At 41.3% G+C, this 12604-nt stretch overlaps 1 protein-coding gene across 4 annotated transcripts in view; it reads right to left on the bottom strand.

Moving 5' to 3' along the window:
• The window catches only part of LOC106613023 (cell adhesion molecule 1), a 189821-nt gene that overhangs the window by 21221 nt on the left and 155996 nt on the right, over positions 1-12604 (bottom strand). For all 4 annotated transcript variants that reach the window (XM_014214865.3, XM_014214867.3, XM_014214866.3 and 1 more), the window contains 2 exons: positions 3726-3822; positions 3216-3388 (listed from right to left, as the gene is read on the bottom strand). In XM_014214865.3, the coding sequence (XP_014070340.1) occupies positions 3216-3388; positions 3726-3822 (270 nt within the window). The remainder of the gene's footprint in view (positions 1-3215; positions 3389-3725; positions 3823-12604) is intronic.

Genomic DNA, 12604 nt, shown 5'->3' with positions numbered 1-12604 from the left:
CGGGAGAAATTTGTCTGGCTGTCTTCATGCCTTTACTGTCTGTGCCCATCAGAAGCCCACAGTAGGGGACCACACACTTCCAAACTAATGATAAAACATCAATGGTGGCATAATGTCGCTTCTGGGGGAGGAGGGGGCAGGGGGGAGAGGTGAGGGGATATCAGGAACAGATTCTCCGCAAACAATATTTATAGGGGATTTCTTCTTTCCCTGTGACCGAAGGCGGTCTGATAGCTGAAATGTCAGAGTCTGGGAAATTGGGCATGCAGGCCAGGGATAAGAGGCTGCCACAAAGGCCTGGATGGGATATGGCACATATAATAGTCTAGCAAACAAGTATTCTCCATGGGCAATTTGCAGGCTGGATTACTCTTGGCTCCACATTATGAGAGCTGAAATATGAATGTATTTGGAGGTGCCATATTTTCAGGGTACATTTCTATTTGTAAGAACATTTGATATGAGAAATTCTAAGCATAAACTGAAACAATGCGGGAGAAATTGTTTAGCTATGCCCTCTTAAACCTGGCAGCCAAAAAACTTTATTTTTCTTCAGCTTGTTAGCAATTCTGAATACATTGTTTTATATGCACATTGTCTTCATAACATAGCAATGGAGATTTCTGACTCAAACAAATATTCCATAAAGTAATACAGTACAACAATGTCCTCAGATGCATTTTTCAAAACACATTAAACTATGTTTTCTCTTGAGACTGTATGACTTGGTTATTAATTTGCAGCCTGATGTTTCATTAGTTATTCTGTACTATGGTGCAGAGATGGGTGATGGTTCAGAATCCGTGTGATTCAACACGTTTGTTTTCACAACAGCGCTTCATCCAAGTCAGGGTCAACAGAGCCATATTTGAGCATACTTTCTGACTGGGCTTGACGCCCAGATGGCTGCATGGGAATCTTTGACTTCATGGCCGTGTAGGAAATCTCTGGGTCAGAGAGTCAACTGCAGAACAAACCCTTGAGCAAAATACATAATTGTTCTCCTGCCAACAGCCAGTATGTGTGAGTTATAGCACCAGGTCAGCTTTGTACAGTGAACGGAGTTTGGTGGGAGCCTACAGTAGCTGGGAGCCTAGTTGCTTTGGACCAGTTTACTCCTACACCGGACGTCAACCAACCACAGACCAGCACTCATAGTCTACTGAAAACAACCCAGAACCAGCAGAGGAGGCAAACCAGCCTAACTACCTTCTCTCTCACCCTTAGACCAGAATACAACTGACAACTAAACATGCTTTGTTACTTACTATATGCTTTTTTATTTACTGTAGGAGAGTACACAGAGTATACACAACATTTCTAGTGTCAGGGATAAAGTGTTTTAGTGCAGCGGTAGGCAGAGGCAAGATGAGAGTAGCATACTCTATATTCCAACTCTCAGAAAGTAGCACACATATGAATATCTAATATATCTAGAATAGCACAGACCATTGGTACACATACTGTACTCTCCTGTTGCACTACATTAGCTAGGTTCCTGGTCATCTAGCTTTGACATGGTACTGCACACAGTCCTCTGACAGATCCACATTAATGAACATCAGGGACATACTAAGAGATAGCAGCTGTGGATTCCAACACTAGACACTAATGGGCTCCTCCTGGGCCTAATACAAGTAGAAAACAGGAAAACCCACCCAGCAGTCTCTTCACGTATAGACCCACCTGCTAAGCTGACACATCTGTGGTTCTCATCATGCTTACCCCTAGATGGAACCATGTTCAGAAAGACACACTCATTATGCTAGTGTACAGTAACTAGTATGATTAGTCAGGGAAAACAATCCTCTTATGGACCAACAACATGGCTTCTTTTGTCTAGCATCTAATTCTGTGGAATAACAGAACTGGGAATCTCAAACATAATTACTCAAAGTGTTATCAACACCTTTCACAAATCTCCAGTGTCTCATTAATGCTCTAACTAAAAGAATAGAGACTGTACTGATAACACCAGAGATATGCTGTCTCTAATGTTGAGGTGGTAAAAGACTGAAAAAGACTTGTGGTGGGAAGCTATTTCTGTAAGATGGGATATTTCATTGTGCCAAAGGCATACAAATAGATAATTCTACTACAAAACATGTACAGCTCACACATGCTAGCATGTTTGCTGCACCGGCAAACACACATTTTCACCATGGAAATTCATTCACGAGTCTTTTTAGTGTATAGCTGTTTGTCTAGTTTATCTCTGTTGAGTAGGGAGCAGGTTGTTCCTTCAAAGAAATGTAGGAAAATGCAATATGGAGACGTGAGGAGGGCATATATGAAGAGACGCCTACTATAGAACTTGATTATGCATGGGAGAGGGGTATATCTCCAAAACAAATAGTCAGCTCACATTCCCAATCAAACCAATGTGCCAAAACAAGTATGAAAGTAAAAGACAAAACAACATAAATCAAAAGATGGTGTGTATGGAAAATGTTTCCTGTTCTGGCAGTTTTCATTTCTCACAAGCTCCTTTATGAAGCTAAATCTATTTGGAAATGGATGATGTGTGTTGTTCAAAGCCAAAAGTAATCATATTCCAAACAAAGGATCCATATGGAAGCAAGACTACAGCCTGCTTCACAAACCTCAAACCTCTTCCTGTAGATACAGTAACTGTATGACAGTTACATTACAGAGGGAAAGTGAATCATGCCTCTAATGGATGAGAGTGGATGGGGCGCCAATTATGACTTCAGTCATAGGATGAAACCCTGGATAGGCCTGGACTGTTACTTAATAGCACGTTCCATGCTTTTGTTCTGGAGATGATCACTAGAGGACTAAGAGGGACAAACAAATGTCACCATCTGCCTAAGAGCACTTACAGAAATACAATCTCAGAGTGGCATTGCTATAAGTGCCATAGTAACCTAAGTCAGAGATTCATACGTAAGCTACAAGTTAGATTGAGGATAGTCTGTGAGGTGTCAGTCAGAATAAATCATTAAGTCAGAGCCATCTGTTACTATGTCAGTGACATGGTTTCTGTGACAGATTCACCCAGAGAAACCTGTAATCAGTGAACTGACACATGAGAAGTTTCAATGGAAAATTTAGCAAATTCTAGTGAGTGGCCATGATTGCCTACTCGACACATCCTGTATCAGCAATACAGACCACCTGGCCTGGACTCATCTCCAAATATAGATAGAATCGCAAAACAAACTACAGGCGACAGTAGCCATGACAGTACCTACCGTATACAAAGAGGATATAGTCATCGTAGGCATCTCCCACGGTGTTGGAGGCAACACAGCGGTACGTGCCGTTGTACGACTTGTTGAGGTTTTCGATGAAGAGGTCAGAGCCGGTGATCACGGTGTGAGATGGCACATCATCATCCACTCTGAGCCAGCTGATCTGATGGGGCCTGGATGACACAAAAACCAACCACATCAGAAAGACCCTGCACGATGCCCGTCAATAGACCAAATCTCACTCTAAAGGTCTGAACTCAGATCAGCGTGGGAGAGCCATTGGCAGGTTCCTCCTAATGATGCCTTTTACACAAAACACACTAGCAATTGGTAACATATAAATGCTACAATGCATTGGGAAGGTTAGGGGAGTCCTTTGGCTGGCAGAAAAGGGATATAGGAAGCCTGGAAGTGTCATGTAGCTGTCTATGTTGGCATTTTTAAGGACAGAGTGGAATGCTGTACTGTTAACTAGTATTAAATTATATGTGTGGATGGATGGATACTCACTGTGGTTTGCCTTTTGCTATGCACGTCAGCTCTAGATTCTCTCCCTCTCTCGTTAAACCTTCAGGGAACGCCTGAACGATCTTCACTTCTGGTTGATCTGAAAGTAGACAGATGGTATTTTCACATACACATTGTATAGAAGCAGTACACACTTTATAATTCATATCATATTCACAGCTCTAGCAATGTCAACCTATCTCAATCTGACTCATGCTTTCAGTCACTCTATAAAAAAGTGTTATTGTATGTTCAAACCAGTGAAAGAGCCATTTGTCGGTGCGCTATAATATAACAACAAATGTCATTTAGCAGCCACTTTTATCCAAATAAATCTACAGTCATGCGTGCATTTTACATATGGGTGGTCGCGGGAATCAAACCCACTACCCTGCTGTTACAAGCACAATGCTTTACCAACTGAGCTACAAAGGACCATGCTGCAATGCATTGGGAAGGTTAGGAGAGTGCTTTTGCTGGCTACGACAGTGCCATTACTCCATTGCTTATACACTGCTCAAAAAAATAAAGGGAACACTTAAACAACACATCCTAGATCTGAATGAAAGAAATAATCTTATTAAATACTTTTTTCTTTACATAGTTGAATGTGCTGACAACAAAATCACACAAAAATAATCAATGGAAATCCAATTTATCAACCCATGGAGGTCTGGATTTGGAGTCACACTCAAAATTAAAGTGGAAAACCACACTACAGGCTGATCCAACTTTGATGTAATGTCCTTAAAACAAGTAAAAATGAGGCTCAGTAGTGTGTGTGGCCTCCACGTGCCTGTATGACCTCCCTACAACGCCTGGGCATGCTCCTGATGAGGTGGCCGATGGTCTCCTGAGGGATCTCCTCCCAGACCTGGACTAAAGCATCCGCCAACTCCTGGACAGTCTGTGGTGCAACTTTTGCGTTGGTGGATGGAGCGAGACATGATGTCCCAGATGTGCTCAATTGGATTCAGGTCTGGGGAACGGGCGGGCCAGTCCATGGCATCAATGCCTTCCTCTTGCAGGAACTGCTGACACACTCCAGCCACATGAGGTCTAGCATTGTCTTGCATTAGGAGGAACCCAGGGCCAACCGCACCAGCATATGGTCTCACAAGGGCAACAGCATGTGAAATTTATTGTCAATCAGTGTTGCTTCCTAAGTGGACAGTTTGATTTCACAGAAGTGTGATTGACTTGGAGTTACATTGTGTTGTTTAAGTGTTCCCTTTATTTTTTTGAGCAGTATATTATTACTCTTGTATGACCAGTATATTTTCAGCTCAACTCCACCGACTAAGGCTTTCAGTGGTATAGGACTGCATAAACCTGGCTATCAAAGCCAGTTGGGTTCTCAGTACATCGCGCCGACAGGACAAAACATCTATTTGGGAAGCAGAAGGGTGGAGGTATATGTTTTATGATAACGACTTATGGTATAACTATGATAACATACAGGAACTCAAGTCCTTCTGTTCACCCGACCTAGAACATCTCACAATCAAATGCCAACCGTACTATCTCCCGAGATAATTTTCATCAATAATAGCCACAGCGGTCTATATCCCCCCTCAAGCCGATACCACGACGGCCTTCAAAGAACCTCGCTGGACTTTATACAAACTGAAAACCACATATCCTGAGGCTGCATTTATTGTACATGGGGATTTTAACCTGTTAGGGCTAGGGGGCAGTATTTGCACGGCTGGATAAAAAAATTTACCCGATTTAATCTGGTTACTAATCCTACCCAGTAACTAGAATATGCATATACTTATTATATATGGATAGAAAACACTCTAAAGTTTCTAAAACTGTTTGAATGGTGTCTGTGAGTATAACAGAACTCATTCGGCAGGCAAAATCCTGAGACATTTTCTGACAGGAAGTGGATACCTGATGTGTTGTATTACCTTTAAACCTATGCCATTGAAAAACACAGGGGCTGAGGAATATTTTGGCACTTCCTATTGCTTCCACTAGATGTCACCAGCCTTTACAAAGTGTTTTGAGTCTTCTGGAGGGAGATCTGACCGAACAAGAGCCATGGAACGATGATGGCCCATTAGACACCTGGCTCGCGAGTTCATGTTGGGTACCCTCGTTCCAATACGTTATAAAAGAGAATGCATTCGTCCACCTTGAATATTATTCATGTTCTGGTTAAAAAAGGCCCTAATGATTTATGCTATACAACGTTTGACATGTTTGAACGAACGTAAATATATTTTTTCCCCTCGTTCATGAAGTGAAGTCCGGCGGGCTTAGATCATGTGCTAACAAGACGGAGATTTTTGGACATAAATGATGAGCTTTTTTGAACAAAACTACATTCGTTATGGACCTGTGATACCTGGAAGTGACATCTGATGAAGAGAATCAAAGGTAATGGATTATTTACATAGTATTTTCGATTTTAGATCTCCCCAACATGACGGCTAGTCTGTATCGCAACGCGTATTTTTCTGGGCGCAGTGCTCAGATTATTGCAAAGTGTGATTTCCCAGTAAGGTTATTTTTAAATCTGGCAAGTTGATTGCGTTCAAGAGATGTAAATCTATAATTCTTTAAATGACAATATAATATTTTACCAATGTTTTCTAATTTTAATTATTTAATTTGTGGTGCTGACTTGACTGCCGGTTATTGGAGGGAAACGATTTCCTCAACATCAATGCCATAGTAAAACGCTGTTTTTGGATATAAATATGAACTTGATAGAACTAAAAATGCATGCATTGTCTAACATAATGTCCTAGGAGTGTCATCTGATGGAGATTGTAAAAGGTTAGTGCATCATTTTAGCTGGTTTTATGGTTTTGGTGACCCTGTCTTTCAATTGACAAAACATTACACACAACTCTTGTAAATGTACTGTCCTAACATACTCTAAATGTATGCTTTCGCCGTAAAACCTTTTTGAAATCGTAAAACGTGGTTAGATTAAGGAGATGTTTATCTTTCAAAGGGTGTAAAATAGTTGTATGTTTGAAAAATTAGAATTTTGACATTTATTTGGATTCAAATTTGCCGCTCTTGAAATGCACCTGCTGTTGATGGAGTGCACCACGGGTGGGACGCTTGCGTCCCACCTAGCCCATAGAGGTTAACAAAGCAAATTTCAGGAAATGGCTCCCCAAATTCTATCAACATATTGATTGTTGTACTCGCGCTGTTAAAACTCTCGACCATTTTTATACTACCTTCCAGAATGCATATAAGGCCCTCCCCCGCCATCCATTCGGCAAATCGGACCACAATTCCATCTTGCTTCTCCCCTCCTATAGGCAGAAAGTCAAACAGGAAGCACCTGTGGAAAGGACTATTCAACGCTGGTTTGACAAAACGAAATCCTCGCTTCAAGATTGTTTTGATCACGCGGACTGGAATATGTTCAGAGTAGCTTCAGAAAATAATATCGACACATATACCGATACGGTGAATGAGTTTATCAGGAAGTGCATAGGAGATGTTGTACCCACTGTGACTATTAAATGTACCCCAACCAGAAACCGCGGATAGATGGGAGCAGTCGCGCAAAACTGAAAGCGTGAAGCACCGCATTTAACCAGGGAAAGTGTAGAAAATTCCCTCCACAAAGCAATCAAGCAGGCTAAAGATCGGTATAGGGACAAAGTTGAGTCCCAGTATGTGGCAGGGTCTACAAACAATCACGGATTATAAAAGGAAAACCAGCCACGTCGTGGCCACCGACGTCTTGCTTCCGGACAGGCTGAACACCTTCTTCACATGCTTTGAGGATAACACAGTGCCATCGACGCGGCCCGCTATCAAGGACTGTGGGCTCTCCTTCTCGTGAGTAAGTCATTTAAGCGTGTTAACCCTCTCAAGGCTGCTGGCCCAGATGGTATCCCTAGCCGCATCCTCAAAGCATGAGCAGACCAGCTGGCTGTTATGTTTACAGATATATTCAATCTCTCCCTATCCCAGGCTGTTGTTCCCACATGTTTCAAGATGACCACCATTGTCCCTGTACCTAAGAAAGCAAAGGTAATTGAACTAAATTACTATCGCCCAGTAGCACTCACTTCTGTCATCATGAAGTGCTTTGAGAGACTAGTCAAGGATCATATCACCTCCACCTTACCTGCCACCCTAGACCCACATAAATGTGCTTACCTCCCCAATAGATCCACAGACGATGCAATCACCACCACACTGCACACTGCCCTGTCCCATCTGGACAAGAGGCATACCTATGTAAGAATGCTGTTCATTGACTATAGCTCAGCATTCAACACCATAGTACCCTCCAAACTCATCATCAAGCTCAAGGCCCTAGGTCTGAACTCCGCCCTGTGCACCTGGGTCCTGGACTTCGTGATGGGTCGCCAGGTGTTGAAGGTAGGAAACAACACCTCCTCGCAAATCCTCAACACTGGTGCCCCACAAGGGTGGGTGCTCAGCCCCCTCCTGTACTCCCTGTTCACCCATGACTACGTGGCCAAGCACGCCTCCAACTCAGTCATCAAGTTTGCAGACGACACAACAATAGTAGAGTTGATTACCAACAACAATGAGACAGCCTACAGGGAGGAGGTGAGGGCTCTGGGAGTGTGTTGCCAGGAAATAACCTCTTACTCAATGTCAACAAAACTAAGGAGATGATTGTGGACTTCAGGAAACAGCAGAAGGAGCACCCCCCTATCCACATCGATGGGACCACAGTGGAGAAGGCGGAAAGCTTCAAGTTCCTCGGCGTACACATCACTGACAAACTGAAATGGTCCACCCACACAGACAGTGTGGTGAAGAAGGCGCAACAGCGCCTCTTCAACCTCAGGAGGCTAAAGAAATTTGGCCTAACACCTAAAACCCTCACAAACTTTTACAGATGCACAATTGAGAGCATCCTGTCGGGCTGTATCACCGCGTGGAATGACAACAGCACCGCCCACAACCGCAAAGCTCTCCAGAGAGTGGTGCGGTCTGCCAAACTTCCCACCCTCCTGGACACCTACAGCACCCGATGCCATAGGAAGGCCAAAAAGATCATCAAGGACAACAACCACCCGAGCCACTACATGTTCACCCCGCTATCATCCAAAAGGCGAGGTCAGTACAGGTGCATCAAAGCTGGGACCAAGAGACTGAAAAACAGCTTCTATCTCAAGGTCATCAGACTGCTAAACAGCCATCACTAGCACATCAGAGGTCGCTGCCTATAGACATAGATTAGGAATCACTGGCCACTTTTAGAAATGGATCACTAGCCACTTTAATAATGATTCCGTATCTAGCATTACTCATCTCATATGTATGAACTGCACTCCACATAATTCTACAGTATCTTAGTCACCTTTAAAAAATGTTTACATATTGCTTCCCCCATCTCATATGTATATACTGTATGGTATTCTACGTATACTACACCACTGACTGTTAAACAGCCATCTCCAGCACATCAGAGGCTGCTACCTAAAGGCATAGATTAGGAATCCCTGGCCACTTTAAGGAAATGAAACACTAGCCACTTTAATAATGTCTGTTTTTCTTGCATTACTCATCTCATATGTATAAACTGTACACTATACTATTCTACGGTATCTTAGTCACTTTAATTGTGTGTAAATATTGCATCACCCATCTCATATATATATAGATATATATACACTGTATTCTCTACTATGCGACTGTATCTTAGACCAATGCCGCTCTGACATATATGTATACTGTATATTCTTAAGCCATTCCTTACTTAGATTTATGTGTATTTTGGGTATATGTTGTGAAACTGTTAGATATCACTTGTTAGACATTACTGCACTGTCGGAGCTAGAAGCACAAGCATTTCGCTCCACCGGCAATAACATCTGCTAAACACGTGTATGTGACCAATATATTTGATTTGATCATAGCCCCTTGGTTAAACATATAGAGAAAAGGGCTGTGTTCAGACAGTCTAACTATAAAGTAAAATATATATATATTTTTCTCTTATCTATGTTAGCAAAAGATTGCCAAAATGTCAAGTGGTTCAAGTTGAGCTTTCCCTTTTGCCTAGAAAGGTTAGGCAAAGCACTCGTCTATGTTAATAAATGAATATTCTACACAGACTACCAAAGGTTAGCTTAACCTTTATCTGATGTTCTACAGTGTGTAAGGATGGCTGTTTTACCTCTTCAATCAATAAACCATTGGAGGAAACAGCAAATCACATTTGACACAAGACTAGAGCGTGCAGTTCTCTCTTCTTTCATGTTACACAACACTACAGCAAAAGTTACTTTTCCCTGGAGGTGATTCTATTACATTCCAGGAGACGTATTGTAAAGTGAATCTCTGGGCTGCCAGGTATTTTAATTAGATACAGAATTGATGATCTAATTCATTCATATACAGTACAGTGCCTTCAGAAGTATTCATACCCCTTGACTTATTCCACATTTTGTTGTGTTACAGCCTGAACTCAAAATATATATATATTAAAAATCTCACTCATCTAACCACAATACCCCATAATGACAAAGTGAAAACATGTTTTTAGAAGATTTTATACAGAAATATCTCACTTACATACAGTTGAAGTTGGAAGTCATTAAAACTTGTTTTTCAACTACTCCACAAATGTCTTGTTAACAAACTATAGTTTTGGCAAGTCGGTTAGGACATCTACTTTGTGCATGACACAAGTAATTTTTCCAACAATTGTTTACAGACAGATTATTTCACTTATAATTCACTGTATCACAATTCCAGTTGGTTAGAAGTTTAAATACACTAAGTTGACTGTGCCTTTAAACAATTTGAGTCAATTGGAGGTGTACCTGTGGATGTATTTCAAGGCCTACCTTCAAACTCAGTGCCTCTTTGCTTGACATCATGAGAAAATCAAAAGAAATCAGCCAAGACCTCAGAAAAAAAATTGTTGACCTCCACAAGTCTGGTTCATCCTTGGGAGCAATTTCAACACACCTGAAGGTACCACGTTCATCTGTACAAACAATAGTATGCAAGTATAAACACCATGGGACCACGCAGCCGTCATACCGCTCAGAAAGGAGACGCGTTCTGTCTCCTAGAGATGAAGTACTTAGGTGCGAAAAGTGCTAATCAATCCCAGAACAGCAAAGGACCTTGTGAAGATGCTGAAGGAAACAGATACAAAAGTATCTATATCCACAGTAAAACGAATCCTATATCGACATAACCTGAAAGGCCGCTCAGCAAGGAAGAAGGCACTGCTCCAAAACCGGCATAAAAAAGTCAGACTACTGTTTGCAACTGCACATGTGGACAAAGATCGTACTTTTTGGAGAAATGTCCTCTGGTCTGATGAAACAAAAATAGAACTGTTTGGCCATAATGACCATCGTTATGTTGGGAGGAAAAAGGGGGATGCTTGCAAGCCGAAGAGCACCATCCCAACCGTGAAGCACAGGGGTGGCAGCATCATGTTGTGTGGGTTCTTTGCTGCAGGAGGGACTGGTGCACTTCACAAAATAGATGGCATCATTGCAAAATAGTTGGGAAGAGATGTTCGATGTGCCCATTCCATGGCACATGGTTTATGAATTGATACGCAAAACAACGCCGGATTCAAAACTTAACATTTTTCAATTTAAATTACTATACAAAATTCTTGCGACTAATAGAATGTTATATATATGGGGGATACAATCTTCCCAGCTCTGCAGATTCTGCTGTGAGGAGGCAGAGTCATTAGATCATTTATTTTGGTATTGTCTATATGTAGCTCATTTTTGGTCACAGGTCCAGGAATGGCTGAAGAATTGCAACATTTGACTAGAACTAACGCTGCAGATAGCAATACTGGGTGATTTGAAAAGCCATAGTAAATCAATCAAAAATATAATAATTATTTTAGCAAAAATGTTTATTTTTAATTTACAATCTGTAGAAGCTATGAGAATAGAAAGGTTCAATTCTTTTGTGAAGCATCACAGCACAGTTGAAAATAAATGGCAAATAGAAATCCGAAATGGATGATGTTGATGGATAGATGGGAGGGGTTGAATGGAGCTGAAGGGTGGGACTAATAACAAGATAACCAATGTAAAACATACGGGATCTGTAAAATGTATATAGGTTCAGAACCTTTGTGATATAGCACAGTTACAAATAGAAATCAAACTGGATGGACATCAGAAATAGAGGAAGGACTAAAAACAAACAAAAAATAACTATTGTAAAATAGACTGTCTGTAAAATGTGTATAAGATGAATAAATTGAAGGTAAAAGCCGAAGTGTTTATTAGTTTACTCCAATTGGGCGATCGGTGGTAGGGTTTGCGGGGAATAATAATAAAGGTATATTCTTTAAAAAAGTATGTCTATATAGGTATGTGTATGTATATATGTGTATATGTATGCATGCGTGTATGGATATATATATTTACCAAAAAAATAAATGGGGGATTGGAAATGATGCAGACAATTACATTGATGGAAGCAATATTCTTTCCGCAATATTAAACTGATCCACCCCTAAAAATGTATAAAAAATAAAAAATAAAAAAATAGATGGCATCATGATGAAGGATGTGGATATATTGAAGCAACATCTCAAGACATCAGTCAGGAAGTTAAAGCTTGGTCGCAAATGGGTCTTCCAAATGGACAATGACCCCTAAGCATACTTCCAAAGTTGTGGCAAAATGGCTTAAGGACAACAAAGTCAAGGTATTAGAGTGGTCATCACAAAGCCATGACCTCAATCCCATAGAAAATTTGTGGGAGAACTGAAAAAGCATGCGCGAGCAAGGAGGCCTACAAACCTGACTCAGTTACACCAGCTCTGTCAGGAGGAATGGGCCAAAATTCACCCAAATTATTGTGGGAAGCTTGTGGAAGGCTACCCGAAACGTTTGACCCAAGTTAAACAATTTAAATACAAT

The sequence above is a fragment of the Salmo salar genome, chromosome 09 (assembly GCF_965601325.2).
Source record: "Salmo salar chromosome 09, fSalSal1, whole genome shotgun sequence".
Classification (NCBI taxonomy): Eukaryota; Metazoa; Chordata; class Actinopteri; order Salmoniformes; family Salmonidae; genus Salmo; species Salmo salar.
The sequence above is the reverse complement of the archived record's forward strand: the minus strand, read 5'-3'. Positions and strand labels throughout refer to the sequence as shown.